Source organism: Triticum aestivum, chromosome 5B (assembly GCF_018294505.1).
Source record: "Triticum aestivum cultivar Chinese Spring chromosome 5B, IWGSC CS RefSeq v2.1, whole genome shotgun sequence".
Classification (NCBI taxonomy): Eukaryota; Viridiplantae; Streptophyta; class Magnoliopsida; order Poales; family Poaceae; genus Triticum; species Triticum aestivum.
In genome coordinates this window covers 131034850-131052609 of record NC_057807.1, presented here as the reverse complement: position 1 = coordinate 131052609, position 17760 = coordinate 131034850, and the positions used below count along the sequence as shown (strand labels likewise).

The following is a 17760-nucleotide window of genomic DNA, read 5'->3' as shown; positions in this document are numbered from 1 at the left end:
TTTTGCGAAAAAAATTATTCATCCCGTTGACAGTTGGGACCCGTCAGATTTGGTGACTGACTTGTGGGCCTACTAAGCGGACGTGTACGCATGGCTTTGTCAACTTAATCAACAAATAATTCTAGCAGCTGGACCGTTGGATGTTAATCCAACAGCCGTGCTCCTTCTTCAACCTCTATTCTTGCTCCTGTCTCCCGTGGGCGGCACCGCGGCTGTGCTGCCGCGCACCCGAACCAGTGAAGTTTCCCACTCTTCTCCATCTGCGACTGCACTGCCCCGTCTTCCCCATCTCCGAGTCGTTCCAGTCTGGGTACGCTCGGCATGGTGTGGTCAACATGGTCAACAACCGAGAGTCATCGGAAGATGACTGTACGTGAGAGGCTGACAGTGGGGACGCACCACGCCCATGGACGCATGCATGCAACGGAACGCGGCGAGGTCAACGTGGTCAAGGAGCGACTTCCATCGGAAGTATACTGTACGTGGAGAGTCTCAGCTGGGTCCACGGCCGCAGCAAGTGAGTGCCTCCTTATTACGCAAAAAATAATGATTCCTCCAACTGACAGTAGGGACCCACTGGACGGGCCACCGTATTTTGCGGAAAAAAATTTTGCCCCTGACTGCTGGGACCCACCTGACGGGCCACTGTATTTCGCGAAAAAAAAACGTTTCCCCCGCTGTCAGCTCGGACCCACCGGAAGTGCCTCCTTATTACGCACAAAAAAATGAATACTCCCCCTGCTAGTTGGGACCCACCTTGGTGGGAGGCTGACTTGTGGGCCTACTAAGTTGACAGGGACGAAGGGCTTTGTCAACTTAGTCAATATGAACGATTCAAGCTCCAGTGACCGTACGATGTCCATCCAACGGCCGTAGTGCTTCTTCAACTTCTGGTCTTCTTGCTCCAGCCGCCCAAACCAGCGCTGGTTGTGCCTCATGCTCCTGCCTCCCGTGGCCGGCTGTGCTGCCACGGAGGCCTCACCGCCCCTACTATTCCCACTGCTGGCCAGGCCCTGCGGCGACGGCAGCCTCACACCGCAGTCGAACCAGTGAACCCTCGTACTCCTCTCCGCGCGGGCTTCCACTGCCGCGTCTTCCCCGGCTCCGTGTCATCCCCTTCCTAGGCCTCGCCGTCGTCCATCGCCGCGGTGCTCTCCACGCGGCGTGGTCAACGTGGTCAAGGAATGACTTCCATCGGAAGAGTACTGTACGTGGAGAGGCTGACAGCTGGGTCCACGGCCACAGCCCAGTTTTTTTTGTGATTTGTCAAGTAAGTCGCTTTGTCAGGCCTCTTGGGCTGCAAATCTTTCAAGACGAGGAGAGCTTTCATTCGGCTGGCCAAGAAAATGGCCCATCAGTAATGAGAAATGGGCTGTAGATTTTTAAAACACATCAAACCGGCAATTAGTTTCAAATATCTTTTTTTTCATTTCGAGATTTTAAATTACATTAATTTTTATGCGTGGAGAATTTGTTGGATTTTATATTGATATACATTTATTTTTAAAATCAGTTTGAATGTGAGTCAAAATTTAGGGATTAAAAACAGTTCAGACCGCACCAGAATATGCAAAATTTCGTATAATTTTTTAACCGTGGCCACAATATGGGCTGTAATGCTAACAAAAAGAATATGGGCTCCAAAAGAACCTTAAGAATTAGCAAATGGGCTGTAAATTATTAGAAATAATGGCAGATGGGTTGTATGCTGTTTTCCACAGATTTGAGGCTTTCCTAAAAAAAGGTTGACGCACAAGCAGTGACTGTTGGATGGCCATCCAATGGCCGTCGTGCTTCTTCAATCTCTGCTCTTCCTGCTCTAGCCGCTCAAACAAGCACCGACGGGACTGCCTGCTCCCTCCTCCCCGCGGCCGGCTCTGCTGCCGCGCAGGCCTCACTGCCCCACCGTACTCCCATCGCTAGCCTAGCCATCCCTCTACTCACCCACACCTGTTGTTATTCTCCGGCGACGGCAGACGAACCAGTAAACCCTCGTAGAGTCGTACTCCCCTCCACGTGGGAAACAACTGTCGAGTCTTCCCTACCTCCGTGTCGTTCCCTTCCTAGGCCTCGCCGTCGTCCATTGCCCTGGTGCTCTCGGCGCGGCCTGGTCAACATGGTCAATGACCGACATGCATCTGAAGTGGATTGTACGTGGAGAGGCCCACAGCTGGGTCCATGGCCGCACGCAAGGAAATGCCTCCTTATTACGCGCAAAATAATGATTCCTCCACCTGACATCAGGGACCCACCGAAAGGGCCTCTATATTTCGCCAAAAAACGTTACCGCCACTGACAGCTCGGACCCACCAGCTATATCTTCGCACGCAAGGAAGTGCCTCCTTATTACGCACAAAAAATGAATACTCCGCCTATTAGCTGGGACCAAGTATAGTGGCAGGCTGACTTGTGGGCCTACTAAGTTGACGGGGATGGAGGGCTTTGTCAACTTAGTCAATATGCACGATTCTAGCTCCAGTGACCGTACGATATCCATCCAACGGCTGTAGTGCTTCTTCGACCTCTAGTCTTCTTGCTCCAGCCGCCAAAACCAGCGTCGGTCGTGCCTCGTGCTCCTGCCTCCCGTGGCCGGCTGCGATGCGGGGGAGGCCTCACTGCCCCTACTACTCCCACCGCTGGCCAGGACATTCCTCTACTCACCCACACCCCATGTTATTCTGCGGCGACGGCAGCCTCACACCGAGCGAACCAGTGAACCCTCGTACTCCTCTACGCATGGGCATCCACTGCCGTGTGTTCCCCGGCTCCGCGTCGTCCCCTTCCTAGGCCTCACCATCGTCCACCGCCCTGGTGCTCTCGGTGCGGCGTGGTCAACATGGTCAAGGAACGGCTTCCATCGGACGTGGACTGTACGTGGAGAGGCTGACAGCTTGGTCCACGGCCGCAGCAAGGAAGTGCCTCCTTATTACGTGCAAAATAATTATTCCTCCTCTTGACAGCGGGGACCCACCGGACGGGCCACCGTATTTCACGAAAAAACGATTCACCCCCCTGACTGCTGGGACCCACCAACTACATCTTCGCATGCAAGGAAGTGCGTCCGGGCAAAAAAAAACGATTCGCCCCCCTGACTGCTGGGACCCACCAGCTACATCTTCGCACGCAAGGAAGTGCGTCCGGGCAAAAAAACGATTGGCCCCCTGACTGCTGGGACCCACCAGCTACATCTTCGCAGGCAAGGAAGTGACTGACAGTCGGGACCCACCTGGTCGAAGTGTACGTAGTGTTGTCATTCTAGTCGCGAACGTATACGTACATATATACTGGTCGATGTAAAGGCGCGCACGTGTCATAGTAGAGGCGCGTACGTGTCGTAGTAGTGGCGCGCACGTAGCACGTACACGTACGTACAGTGGCGAGGGTGCAAAAAAGAAACTACGGCCACGAACGTACATACGGGTAGAGTCTCGAACGCCTACTCGCGCATACATACATGGCTGGGTCGGAACGGAGAAACAGTGTCGTCGTCATGTTCATGGGGAGCCAACTGGCTGGGTCGGAACGGAATGCGTGGTCGTGTTCATCGCGAGAGCTTGGACGGACCAGGCGATGGAAACGAGGCCTGGCGTACCGCACAACGGAGGAAACGGCCTTGTGTTCGACTGGCCACATTCGAAACGGGATCCTGTCGATCGGGAGGGGTCTGGCGTACCGCAAAACGGAGGAAACGGACCTCCTACGGTCGAAACGGGGGTCCTGTTGAAAGGGAGGGGTGTGGCGTACCGCAAAACGGACGAAACGGACCTCCTACGGTCGAAACGGGGGTCTTGTTGATCGGGAGGGGTGTGGCGTACTACAAAACGGACGAAACGGACTTGTGTTGGAGCGCTACGGAAGAAACGGGGGTCCTGTTCATCGGGAGGGGTGTGGCGTACCACAAAACGGGACTCCACGGGATACTGTTCATCTCCACCGTCGACCTCCTCAAGCCTCCACGGGCTACCGTCGACCTCCTCCAGCCTCCACGGGCTCCTGTTCATCCAGCCTCCATCGCGCGCTACTCCACCGGCTACTATTCAACCACCCCTCCACCATCTACTGTTCATCCAGCCTCCACCGCGCGCTACTCCACCGGCTACTATTCAACCACCCCTCCACCGTCTACTGTTCATCCAGCCATCCACCATCTACTGTTCATCCAGCCCTCCACACCACGGGGTCCTGTTCAACCACCCCTCCACGGCCACCCCTCCACCGTCTACTGTTCATCCAGCCCTCCACACCATGGGGTCCTGTTCATCCAGAGGCAACGCCACCGCTCACTGTTCATCCAACCCCCCCCCACAACGCTCACTGTTCATCCAATCGATCGGCTTCAGTTAGCAGCAGTAGCGAAGGAATCGCTCCATCGGGTTCAGTTAACAGCCATCTATCGATCGCTCGGGTTCAGTAACGCGTAGCCTGGAGTGCAATCGCTCGGGTTCAGTTAGAGCCCAATGCCTCGCTCGGGTTTAGTTAGAGCCAACGCCTCGCACACACGCGCATACGTGTACGAGAGAAACTCGCATCGCTCGGCCCCTGATCTCCCACCGTAACCAGCAACTCTCCGAAATTTTCCTACCCCTCGTTTCTACCACGGTTTTTTCCGTCATGGACGGCCCAAAGAATGTCATGCAGCTGCGTCTCCGGCCCGCCCAGGACGAAAAGCCCATTTTCTGTCATGATTTTTTGTCATAGAAGTAGGAGCCCACCACATCTATGATGATACCGGGTTTTGTCACAATTATCGTCATAGAAGTGTCATATGTATGACAGAAAAAAATTTCGTTCGGCCCAAAATGTCACGGATGTGTCTTTTTTTGTAGTGTGTGTTGAGATCGAGACATTCCATTCCTACCACAAGATTCTTGATTTCTAGCCTTCCCGAAGTTGCTTTCCACTCAAATCATCTTTCCACCATATCCAAATCTATGAGAGATAGTTGAGTGTTGGAGAGACTATCATTTGAAGTACAAGAGCAAGGATTTCATCATCAAAACACCATCTATTACCTTTTGGAGAGTGGTGTCTTCCAGATTGATTAGGTGTCGCTTGGGAGCCTCCAACATATTGTGGAGTTGAACCAAAAAGTTTATAAGGGCAAGGAGATCGCCTACTTCGTGAAGATCTACCCGAGTGAGGCATGTCCTTCGTGGTCCATGGTCATGGTGGGATAGACAAGGTTGCTCCTTCGTGGACTCGCGTAGCCGTTACCCTTCGTGGGTTGAAGTCTCCATCAACGTGGACGTATGGTAGCACCACGTATCGGAACCACGCCAAAAATCTCCGTGTCTCCATTGCGTTTGCCTTCTCCAAACCCTTCCCTTTACCTTCATATTCAATGTTTTACTTTCCGCTGCTATACTCTTAGAATTGCATGTGTAGGTTGATTGCTTGACTTGTGCTAGTTGCTAAAATCTGCCCACAACTAAAATTGGGAAAATGGTAGGTTTTTTGTCAAGTAGTCTAATCTCCCCCCTCTAGACATACTTTCGATCCTACATTGGCACGCTGGCCCAACGTTTCAGCTGGTTGCACGCTAGCGGTCGGGGTCGGGCCGTCCCGAGTCGTTGGATCCTTGTCCACCTAGGTCGTCTTCTTCCTCCCCCAACTTCGCGACTATTCCTCATTCTCCTCCGCGCGTAGGTCGGCGCATGGCATTCGCCCCACTCCCTCGCGCCCCGCAGCGCCCGTTCCAGCCCTTTCCTCATTGCCTTGTCCTCGCGACGCTCGTCGTCGAGGCTCGCCGCCGACGCTCATTCTCGTCAATCACAAACAAAAAGGTGTTGAATATAGTAGCTTTCTCATTCGCCTTCCCTGTTGCATCCATGGTGGAAGGGAACTACGGCGCACGTCCCCATCGATGGCTGCTTGCAGCACTGCGCCTCGCTGCGCCACTCAAAAAGCCGTCGTCGCCCCCGCCGGTGTCCTCGTGAACGGTTGTAACAATCGTCAACACCTGTAGTAGCAAAAGCAAACACCGGTTGCAACAAAAAGGTCGCCATGTGCATCACCACCGTCGATGTCCTCGTAAACAGTTGTAGCAATTGTCTACACTGGTAGTAGCAAAAACGACGCCGGTTGCAGCAGAAGGCCGTCGCCGTCATCGTCGGTCTCGGGTCATCATCAATGGTTTTATCAATCGCCAAAGCCGATAGTACCAAAAAACATTGCGGTAGTAGCAAAATCCAACTATGGTTGAATCTTTACTATCTACGGTTGAAGCTTCTCTATCAATGGTTGCAATTGTTTTCCTCTTGCGCTGTCCATAGTTGAAGCTTTCTCTATCTATGATTGAAACTTTTCTATCAAATGGTTGCAGCTTTCCCTTGTTGGGCAGTACCGATTGAAGCTTTCTCTATCTACGGTTGAAGCTGTTTTCAACAACTATTGAAGTTGTTTTAGGTGACGATTGCAACACTTGCATACGCGCGGGTCCGTCCATGGTAGTAGGCAACCATGGCATCTCCTTACTGTTTTCAGCATTCTCCCACCGCGTCTGCAACCCCGTGGTCACCTCGGTCACCGCCGTCAGGCGCACCCCCGCCGCCATGGTTGCAGCACGTGGTCACCGCCATGGGAGCACCCGTCGCCGCGGTTGTAGCAGGCGATGCAACCCCCCCCCCCCCCCCGCCCCCTCTTGGGTCACCGTCGACATCACGTTGGTTTGTGTCCCTAGCCGGTCTGCAGCACCTAGGCTCGCCGCCCCATGCCGGTTCGTGTCCAACTCCGAGGAGTTAGGGATCGTCGGCAGCACGAAGGTCGCTCCAGTGGTGGAGCTCGCTAGGGAAAGCCGCGGCAGACCGGCGAAGCGAGAAACGGCTCATGGGATCACGAGGAGCAAATAAGGGCCAAATAAGGATGGGATGTGTTGTTGAAGAAGAAAATGGATGACAAGGAAAGAAAACTACGATGTGTGGGCCTGTGTCCAACGAGGGGGTGCTAGACGTGCAATCCAAGCGAAACGCACGGCCCGCGCGCGACTGGTGGAAACGTTTTCCCCAAAGAAAAGAAAAACCCTCAAACAAAAACCCAAAGAAAAGAACCTAGTACGCACCACTGTTAGAAGGGAGAGAGAGAAATTGTTGCGGAATATGATGGATGTATTATTGAGCCTCGAGGGCGAGTATATATTGAGTACAAGACTTGGAGGGCAAGACGCCTCTCCTAGAGATAAGGTAGGAATCTTAAACTACCAAATACATGTAACCCAAATATATCTCTAACATCCCCCCGCAGTCGTAGCGGTAGCGTTGCGAACAACAGGAGCGTCGCGGACGGTCAGACTGGAGAGAGTAGCAGCCGATGGGCTGACATCCTCCCGCAGTCCTAGCGGGAGCGTCGTGGACGGTGTCGCGTCGCAGACGCATTGACTGTAGGGGAAGCCAACGAGTTGCTCAAGCGGATGATAGCCCTTTGTGCCGATGTCGATGTAGCCGAGAGCGTAGGATGGTGTAGCCGTGGTTGAGGTAGCCGTGCGAAGAATGCCGTGGTCGATGTCGAGTCGGGGTGGCCGGTGTCGAGGAAGTCGCCGTGGAGCCGCGGGCACAAGGGGGCGCCGAGTTAGCATGGGCGCAAGGGTGTCGAAGTAGTGGTGCGCCGGGAAGAAGATGTTGTTGACGACGCATCGCGACGGGTTTGCCAACCCCGGGGACACATCGTGGACGAAGGCACGCACCGGTGTTGCCAGCACCGGGCATGCGGAGACGGACGAAGACGAAGTTGACGAAGCGCCGACCAGGCTTGCCAGGCCCGGGGACACGTCGTGGATGAAGGCACGCATCGGTGTTCCCAGCACCGGGCATGCGTAGACAAGGGACCTGCACGAGCTGTACGCCATGTCGGAGAAGTCGGAGGGGCCAGCAGAGAAGAACTCGACGACAATTGCGGCGTCTATCGGCGCAGGGCCGATGTCACCAACGGTGGTCGGAGTAGACGAAGTGGTCGGGGTAGATGACGGCGACGCTGGCGACGGGCTGGTGCTTGGACGAAGACGAAGGGGGTGGACGGGCGGCGGCGGCGGCTACGAAGGTAGCGGCGGCGGCGGCCAAAGAAGAGCGGCGGCGGCGTCCTGACGGCGGCGGCGGCGGCTAGGTTAGGAGTGCGGCGACGGTGCTCGAAGTAGGCGAAGAACCCTGACAGCGTGACAAAGACCGGCGCGGACGGTGGCGTTCCCGCGCCAAGGTAGACGGCGCGGCGCATACCACGGGAGGTCGACGCGCGGTGACGGCGGCGTGGACCGCGGGCCGCGGCGCTACGACCCAAAGGGGTGACGCAGCGGCGGCAGGCGGGCCTGGGTGACGGCGGGAAGACCTCGGGGCGGCGGTGGGAACCGCGAGGCGGCGGCGGGGACCGTGTTCCGCAGTGCTACAGCTCGAAGAGGTGGTGTAGCGGCGGCTCGCAGGTTGGTGCAACCGCGGGGACGGCCTCGGGCGGCAGCGGTGACCGCATGCCGCAGCTTTACAGCCCGAAGAGGCGGTGTAGCGGAGGCTCGTAGGTCGGGGCAGTCGCGCGGAGAACCACTAGCCGAGGGCGATGGCCCGTCGGGAGGCGGCGTGGACCGCGTGCCGCGACATGATAACCCTAAGGGGTGACACGAAGGCGGCGACGGCGGCTACAGGGGTAGCCGGTGGGAGGATCTCGGGGCGGCAGCATGGACCACGTTCCGTGACGCGACCGCCCGTAGGGGCGTCGGCAGTAGCGGCGCGTGAGTCGGGGCAGCCGACGGGAAGACCTCGGGCGGCAACGCAGCGGTCCGTAGGGACGACGCGATGGCAACCTGTGGCTCGATCGGCGGTAGGCGCGTGCTCGGGGACGTGCTTGGCGAAGACAGACGCGTGATCGGTTGATCAGACCGACGGCGCCGCTGTATGCGCCATGGCGGGGACGACGCGCAGATCGGAGTCGATGGCGACGTTGTCGGTGATGTCCCGGGCGATGACGACGAAGACAGACCGGCGATGGAGACCGCACGGACGAGCGGCCGGCAGCGACGCACGAAGGCGTCCCTTGGGCGGCGCGTCCAGCCTTGCCGCGCGGTTGATGACGAAGCAGCCGGTGAAATCGACGCCGATGTCGGAGTAGAGGCGCGAGGGTCGACGGCGGCGGCGGGCGACGCAAACCGGATCACATAGACCGAAAAACCAAAAAGTAGACGCCGATCAAAGTGACCGGCGAGAGAGAGAAAACCAGAATCAAAGGATCGGGAAAAAGACTCTCTAGGGCAGCCGATCGACACGACCGGCGGACGAACCCTAGGTACGGGCAGCGCGGCCCCCGGCGGCGGTCATGGAGGCCGACCGCCCCGGGGGCGGCGCGAGGGTGCGAAAGCGGCGGCGGCTAGGGTTTGGATCGTGATTAGGCTGATACCATGTTAGAAGGGAGAGAGAGAAATTGTTGCGGAATATGATGGATGTATTATTGAGCCTCGAGGGCGAGTATATATTGAGTACAAGACTTGGAGGGCAAGACGCCTCTTCTAGAGATAAGGTAGGAATCTTAAACTACCAAATACATGTAACCCAAATATATCTCTAACATATTGAATTCATGCACCGACCAGCTCATCCAAAAGTCCGAACTGTTGGAGGGAGGCGGGCAATATATTTCAACACTCCCCCTCACGTCTAGGCTATTTTTAGTCCTTAGGCCGCAGAATCGTTTTATTTAATACTGCGTTAGCAGGGTCTTGAACTCAAGACCTCTTGGTTCGGATACCATATTGAATTCATGCACCGACCAGCTCATCCAAAAGTCCGAACTGTTGAAGGGAGGCGGGCAATATATTTCAACAACCACCATCGCGACGCTTTGCCGTGCACGTCGTACGTCACGTACCCCCTCTAGAACCTACTTACCACTCGTGTACCTGTTGCTCCGTGCCGCAGCCCCACTGGACCACAGCCGAGTAACCACACCCGCAAACCGCCCCCCAGCACCTGGCCAAGAACCGGGGCCTCCTTGTCTCACCTCGCCGCCGGCCGGCCGGCCGGCTGGCTGCTTTGGAGAGAAGCGAGCCTCTTGTCCTATCCCTTCTCGGCGGCGGGTTGCTCGGCCGGCGAGCTCAAGCCCCAAGGTCAGTCAATACGGGTACGTCAACTGCCTCTACCTCTTAGGCTCTCCGTAGCTGCTTTGCTTGAGCTTCGAAGAATTCGTTTTTCCTCTCATCTCCGGCAGAGTTCAGATTCGGATTCTGAGCTAGCCATTTCTTTTGCTGGGGAGGAGACACCTACAAATTAGTGGGTTCCCCAGGCCGGAATCAGAATGCCTGAATGAGTGTTCTTGGTCAACCATATTTCGCCCGGCCAACCGGATCACGAAAGCACAACTTGCAAGTTGCTACTGCCTTTTTTTTTTACCAATCTTGCCACACACACTCTGCTCTAGATTATAATTCACTTTCCCGACCTCTGCTTCAGCCTGCAGTCCGCAAAGATGTTCCAACTAGACAGAGTACTTTGCTCAGTGCTGTTCTAGCCAGGATATACAACTTAGAATTGTGTTCCATGAATCATAACTGAGTTGCATCACCTTAGAATAGCAGGGTCTACTATGACCGGAGAATTCCATCACCTTGGAATTGCGGTCTTCTTTGACTAGAGCCATTTCAGCAGTCCTACATATCAGGTCAATTGTTCATCAGTATAAGCAAAATCTCAAGCCATTGATGCTCCGAGCGGTTGCGTAGTCACCATCATCATGTGCCTTGTTAATTGCTACTAGTAATCATGTACGTGCAATACAGGTTAATATTAATTGCACTGAAAATTAATATTTGGCAGGATATTAATTGCACATTGATATAATTCATTGGTTAGCGATGATATTAGGTATGCTATCAATTAGGGGAGAGTGATAAACATGTTTAGCACTAAACACTGGGGCGACATAAACCGTTGGATAGATGCGGTTGAACGTATGAGATGTGTTGGATCTCCGCAGCTCGCTCTTTTTATATTAGTAAAAAGATAGATATAGATGCTTCAAAGCTCAAACTTCACTTGTCTAAGGTCAGGAGAATGTTTATATGTCTACACCAACCAGCCTTTTGTACCAAACTTCCCACATGCCCTTTGCTTGCAACCCAAAAAAAAAAGATATTACATGTTAGGTATGTAACGTATGTTAACATAACATTCATCATTTTCTTCTAGCTAACTTCGCAATTTTCTGCTACCTAACTTCACCTTCTCTTCTTGTATGTACCAGCTACGTGCCATTGCCACATATCTGTCATTTGAAGAAATCTGTGCTTCAAGTTCAGTAGAGGAGAATGAGGCTGGTCTGTGGCCTCAGATTCAGGCACCTCAGACCTGCGTTCCTCGCCATCTTTGCAGTGTTCCTTCTTTGGAAATGGGAGAAGGGGTCGCTGTACACTCCTGGAATCCTCCGACCGGAGCCATTGGTCTTGAGTGAGTTATCCAGGCCCTCTCAAATTATAAGCCCAAGAACTAATATTCTTTCAAGGTCCTCTCTGTGGGTCATCTTCGGGGCTGGTTTTCCCTGTAAATTTCTGCTGCTCACTCACAGTTTGTAGATCGGAATATCTCCATGGAGGAAGATCTCCCCATCATCGATCCGTTGGTGCAGTCGGTTACTGAAGTAGGAAAGGAAGCCACTTCTGCACCTCCACCTCTGACCATAGTTCATAACTCTGAAGATGTCATAAATAACGCGGGAACAACACCTCGTCAGAAGAAAGGTATTTCACTATCTCACACCCTTTGTTAGCTTGTGCTATTGGCTTTTGAGATGTACTCCCTCCATTCCTAAATATAAGTCTTTTAGAGATTTCAATATGGACTACATACGGATGTATATAGACATATTTTAGAGTGTAGATTCACTCATTTTGCTCCGTATGTAGTCCATATTGGAATCTCTGAAAAAACTTATATTTAGGAACAGATGGAGTATTATGTTAAGGTTAGCTTTCTCCTGAATTTTTGCTTCATCGATATTTTAGAATGTGACTACAGGAATGGAAAATGGGTTCCCAATAACCACAGGCCACTGTATTCTGGCCCCAGATGTAAAAGATGGCTCTCTGAGAGCTGGAACTGCAGATTGACACAACGCACAGATTTCGCTTACGAGAAATTTAGATGGCACCCTGAAGGCTGCGGTATGCCAGCGTTTCAAACTGCCCAATTCTTGAGAAGGTATATGTTGCTGCTCCTTCAGTTTGAATTTGCAGGAGATGCTATGCACTACATTGTTTCGCTAAGGATTTTTAGAGCTTTTCAGGTAATCATATCATACTAATTTGGACATGTTTCAGAATGCAGGATAAAACCATTGCTTATGTAGGCGACTCTTTGGGGAGGCAGATGTTCCAGTCGATGATGTGCATGCTTGCGGCATCTGGGAAACATGATTCAGATGTGGAAGATGTTGGCTCCAAGTACGAAATGGCCCAGACACATCGTGCAAAACGACCAACACGGCCAGTAGGCTCGGCCTACCGGTTCCGGAGCACAAACACGACCGTCCTGTATTACTGGTCATCGACGCTCTGCGATCTGGAGCCTCTCAGGCGATCAAATCCATCTGCCGGTTACGCCATGCACCTTGATCGCCCGCCTTCGTTTCTCAAGAAGAACCTTCACAGGCTCCACGTCCTGGTTCTGAACACCGGGCATCACTGGAACAGGGGTAAGCTGAAGGCGAACAAGTGGGAAATGTACGCCTCAGGAGCACCTAATAACAACCGAGAGATCGCCGGCATGTGGAAGGCGAAGAACTTCACTATACATGGTGTTATGAAGTGGCTAGATGCCCAGCTTCCTAGATATCCCCACCTGAAGGTATTCTACAGGTCACTGTCACCAAGGCATTTTTTCAATGGGGAGTGGAACACCGGAGGCACTTGCGACAACAAGGATCCTTTGGCCAAGGGTACCAGGGTGTTTCAGAATCATTCTGAAGATGCCGACGGCGAGGGAGCGGTCAAAGGCACTAGGATCAAGCTCTTGGATATCACCGCGCTTTCACGGCTACGGGACGAAGGGCACATATCAAAGTACAGTATCAGAGCTACACCAGGGGTCCAAGATTGCCTGCACTGGTGCCTTCCTGGTGTTCCAGACACATGGAATGAAATACTGGCCGCTCAACTGTAGGCACTTGGCTGCTGTCAGGGCAGGCTCAGAGGTTTATATTCATCTTAGCCCGTCTTTAGAAGCTTTCCATCATGAACGGAGTACAGTTCATGAACTTTACTTTTCACCATGTAACTCTGTAACACTTGTTATGGCGGTATACAGTTCAAAAAACATTCTTTTCAAGACCATGAAACACTGTTATACATGATTGTGTGTTCAATCAAAGAAACATGACTAGAATACATCCAGTATGACAAGCTTAGATCAAGTATCCCTGCCAGGAAAATTCTATAAAATTGGTGTATCTCCAAGTTAAACGGGCTTACAAAAAGGAAGCTACAAAGTACAAACTGGTAACGATCAAATTTTTAATAACACAAACACCCCAAGCTCAAAAATTGTAAGACCTAGTGATACATGTGACCTTTGTCCAACCACTAGCCAAATATACCGATATAAAGCACTGATGGTCACAGTCATCAACTTCAAAAAACAGGACAAAAAACTTCTTGGGGTATCACCAAACACACACATGACTAAGCAGTGGCATGAAGGCAAATCCAAGCCATCCAGCCAAGCATCACCACTTTCGATAAGTTGTCAATCATAACTGGCATTCAGAAACTTCAACAGTTCATTGCGCTTGCTCTCAGCCGCCTTATCTTCCTTGGATTTCTCGAGCTTCATCATTATCTACAAATTAAGTCAAATAGTTCATACTTCATAGTCCCACTTACATTAGAACGAGTTTCATTCTAGCAGGTACAACATCCTACTGTTGTGTGAGTACAACCTAAAAGATAAGGATCAAAATGGTAGGAAAATCATCCTCCTCACCTTTTTACCAGAGATAACACTCCTTTTGCCGCTTTCCTCCTTCTCGCGACCAAGGAACTAATAAAGAAAATAAATTGCATTAGAAAATGATTATAAGAACACAAACAAATGAAAGGTGCACAGGAAATATTTATACCTTGGAAAGCTGGACCGGACCGCTAGAACGTTCACTCTCTTTCTTCTGTATAAAGCTCCCGCATTGAAGAGAACAAAACATAACAACCAAGACAACCAGCAAGCCAATACACCATGTTGTCACCCGTTCACGAATCCCAGCTCCAATGTCAAAGAGCCAACCCAGAAACAGGTAGCAAGAAATATAAGGATCTCTCACATGGAAATAAAAAGGATAAGAAATATTTCTGTTGCTAAGACGGTGTGTAGTACATGATATTGAATATTTTTCAATTTATATATATAAAGTGTGCCAATGATAAATCTAATCACGCCAACAGTTGCTGATCTACAGAAAACGAGTATTACATGTGACAAATTTAATTTACCAAAATTTTAAGCTATGATAAAAGGTTGGGGTTTTTAGGTAAGTAGAAAATTTACCTCTCTATGTTTACTCTTGTCCCGTTTATGATGCCTATCCTTGCTTCGCTCTCTTTCCCTAGACTGCCAGAATGAGGATACAGTGAGTCAATGAGAGGCCAAGTACTAGGTGTATGCTGAAAAAACCCACAAGACATCAAACATATATGAATTGCTGGGGCAGTACCTTCCTTGATCTACTGCTCTTCTTATGCTTACGTGATCTGCCAGATGCCTCGCGGTCACTATCATAAGAGCTTGCGCTACTACAAAAAGAATCAGACACTTCAATATGCCAGAGTAGGGTCAATTGCAAGCAGAAGAAGTTATTACTGAATATAGTCTAAAACACAAAGGCAGCATTATCCATATCTCATCCATGAAGCTTAGACAGAGGATTAATGGCTGGAAATTAATAGAATAAATTTTCTCACGCAACTACTTTATCCACTATTAATCACAATCTGAATCTCCTCAAAGCCTGGCCTTTATCTAGCTAATACAGTAACCATCATGAGTCGTGACTAAAAAGATCACAGAAATTGCAAAAGGAGTATCCCATCCTTCTTCAGAACCACTCAATTCAGGTTCACCTAAACTTGTTCCTGGATACAAGTGGGAGGATCCCAATTCCCTACAACCCAAAAATACAAACAAAACTGGAGTCCTAAACTCAAATACACTTCCCCTTGAACAGATACAAACTCATTTTAGTATGTGGTTCGTTTGGGTTCCCAAAACAACTTTTTTTCAGGAACATGATGTTTCCTATTAAAAACATTCTCTAGAACCTAAGGTTGAACTATTCTTTAGCTGGCCAAAGTTTGACATCATAATAGCTCAAATCAAAGAGAAAATTTCATCATAGAATAAAATATTGATTTGCAACAACCTGACAACCCCCACCTCCACTTCTTAGAAGATATATCAGCACCCTCAGCTCGCATCTAAGAAGCTCTTATCTTGAGAAATTTCTATTAACTGATGAAAAAACAGAACACCGCTTTGTTAAAAGTTCCGGATTTAGATCACAACCATTATCCTCCCTTTATCACCTTACATGATTACATTCTTTGACCAGCACTACAGCTCTATCCCCATCAATAGCAATCCGATGTGGAACAGTAATTTCGCTGAATTTCCAGCATATATTACTGTCAACATTGGTTCCTTTCACAGAAAAATATCATCATAGAATAAAACATCGATTGCTAATGACCAGATGGCCCTCACCTCCACTTCTCAAAAGACATTTCACCCCAAAAACTGGCAAATAGAAAAGTGGCGCTCGCTAATCATTTATAAATAGTCAGCACGCTCAACTCGTATCTAAGAAGCCTTTCCTTTATCATACAAGAGATTAACAGGAAGAACAAAAGGATGTTACTTAAAAGTTCCAGGTCTAAATCGCAACCATTGTCTTCCCCTTATCACCTCACATGATTCATGTCTTTGAGCAGCACAGCGACTCTGTCTCCACCAATAGCAATCTGAAGTGCAGCATATACTACTGTCCTCGTTAGTTCTTACAGTATTACCCAGCCTGGTATTGCATCTCCAACAAGTCCAATTCTAGAAGGAAGCTGCGTATCATTATCCCTATGATTCCAACTGGAAATCGAGACAGCGATGTTGATCTACGCATATATTTCCTCTGCCCCGACCCTCCAAAGTCAACCGCACCAACCCAATCTCCTAGATCACGAGGTCTTTCAGCCTAACCCTAGCTAGCAACGGGAACCTATACACAGAGAGGGGGCGAGGAGGAGGGGGATGCTCGCCTGTAGCTGTCGTCGTCTGAACGGGACTTCCGCCTCTCCCGGCGGCGGCGCTTGTGGCGGGACTTGCGGTCCTTGCGCACCTTCAGCGCGGAGGAGGAGGACGTGGACGGCGCGGCGTCCTTGCGGCGGCTGTGGCGGCGGCGGACGCGGCGGTCGCTCCCCGATGAGGAGGAGGAACCAGTGGAGTCCGTGCCGGAGGAGGAGCTGGCGGACGGCGCCATGGCTCGCGGGTCGCGGCGGTGGCGGCGGCGGCGAGGGAAGAGGGTGTTCGACGAAAAATCTCCTTTCCTCCCTCGCGGAAAAGGGAAGGGTAAAAGAAAGAAATGCGAGGAGCGGCTCGATTGTCCCGGTCGTCGCGGTCGGACAGTAGCACCGGAGGCTGGGCCTCTGAATCAGACCGAGTCGGTCGACGTGAAGCGCGCGTGCACGTAGGTGTTTTTTTTTATTTAACATCAATACAGACACAAGCACTCATGTACACTCACCCCTATGAACGCAGAAACGCACACCCTATCTTTATGAGCACCTCCGAAAGACTGAGCCGGCATATCATCTTGAAATTTACGAAATCACCGTAGACACCTCATCGACGGAAACGTCTCCTTTCACTGAGAGCAAGTATAATAAGACTGAGTCGGTAGGCTATAAAATGTCCAAGTCAGCAAAAATACTAGCTGGAGGAGAGAGAAGAGAGGAAAAAGAAAGAGACGGGCGCTTCAGCAAGTGATGTACTGTAGCACTGCACTCGAGAGAAAAAGAATGCATGCGAGGGCTAAAGGCTGGCGCTTCTTCCTCTCTTTCAATCAAGTGCATTTGCATTCTTACCCATGCATGCAAATATTAATTGCTACAGCCAACTTACAGCCAGCCTTATTATATGTGAATTTTTTTTCACAAAGGCTATATATGACATGGCATGAGTATAGAGCCAGCAGCAGCCGGCTCTTCTATTAACCATGCTCTGAATGCGCATCGCCGGAAATCTTGAAATAAATCCAGGAATAAATGCGAGCACCAGGATTTTTGAACCCTGGTGGGCTGGTGATATCAAAGTCCTTCTAACCATCCAACCACAGGTTCGTTCGCTGTGCACGCCAATGTTGGGCTGAAATAAGGCGTCTTTATTTTAAAAGAAAACTGAAATGAATCTTGAATTCGTACTTCTAAGTGTGGAAATCAAATTCTAACATGGAAATTCCTGAAACTGGCACCATGTACACTCCAATCCCGGTCTATCACAGCCATACCCCCCCCCCACCACCACCAAACCGCTTCGCCCCCTGTCTCTCCCCCGACTCTTTCCATTCTCCCCTTCACCTTCTCGCACGACGATGGTGAACGGCGGCCGGTCATGGTGGACGAGGTAGACGCATTATGCCAGCAACCCCTTCCCCCTCACAATGTTATCATTATCACATTCATTGTTGTTTCTCGGGTATGGCTAAGGTTTCGAATAGAAAATTGGTGGTTTCTATGATTTTTCTTTTACCAAAAAAGTTAGG

At 51.0% G+C, this 17760-nt stretch overlaps 2 protein-coding genes across 3 annotated transcripts; one reads left to right on the top strand and one right to left on the bottom strand.

Moving 5' to 3' along the window:
* The first annotated feature begins 9845 nt into the window (after positions 1–9845).
* On the top strand, positions 9846–13286 carry LOC123110793 (protein trichome birefringence-like 16). 2 transcript variants are annotated; one of them, XM_044531400.1, is made up of 5 exons: positions 9846–10089; positions 11209–11411; positions 11537–11701; positions 11966–12161; positions 12281–13286. In XM_044531400.1, the coding sequence occupies exons 2-5, from the start codon at positions 11273–11275 to the stop codon at positions 13119–13121; spliced, it is 1341 nt and encodes a 446-aa protein (XP_044387335.1). In that variant the 5' UTR covers positions 9846–10089; positions 11209–11272; the 3' UTR covers positions 13122–13286. The 2 variants fall into 2 exon arrangements, with proteins under 2 accessions (XP_044387335.1, XP_044387336.1); XM_044531401.1 differs by having other exon boundaries at positions 9850–10075.
* A 76-nt stretch (positions 13287–13362) lies between these two features.
* Positions 13363–16616, bottom strand: LOC123110794 (arginine/serine-rich coiled-coil protein 2). The gene is made up of 6 exons (XM_044531402.1): positions 16259–16616; positions 14665–14743; positions 14499–14561; positions 14077–14121; positions 13941–13997; positions 13363–13796 (listed from the first exon to the last, which is right to left on the bottom strand). Exons 1-6 carry the CDS (start codon positions 16477–16479, stop codon positions 13704–13706), a joined length of 558 nt encoding a protein of 185 aa, XP_044387337.1. The 5' UTR covers positions 16480–16616; the 3' UTR covers positions 13363–13703.
* Between the last annotated feature and the right edge of the window lie 1144 nt (positions 16617–17760).

Bases quoted from the DNA above. Each gene is read 5' to 3' on its own strand.
- LOC123110793 (XM_044531400.1), top strand. From the start codon at position 11,273: ATGAGGCTGGTCTGTGGCCTCAGATTCAGGCACCTCAGACCTGCGTTC. The intron at 11,412-11,536 runs GTGAGTTATCCA...CACAGTTTGTAG, and splicing joins ACCGGAGCCATTGGTCTTGA to ATCGGAATATCTCCATGGAG. The intron at 11,702-11,965 runs GTATTTCACTAT...TCGATATTTTAG, and splicing joins AACACCTCGTCAGAAGAAAG to AATGTGACTACAGGAATGGA.
- LOC123110794 (XM_044531402.1), bottom strand. From the start codon at position 16,479: ATGGCGCCGTCCGCCAGCTCCTCCTCCGGCACGGACTCCACTGGTTCC. The intron at 14,562-14,664 runs GTACTGCCCCAG...TCATTCTGGCAG, and splicing joins AGAGCAGTAGATCAAGGAAG to TCTAGGGAAAGAGAGCGAAG. The intron at 14,122-14,498 runs GTAAATTTTCTA...AGCTTTATACAG, and splicing joins ACAAGAGTAAACATAGAGAG to AAGAAAGAGAGTGAACGTTC.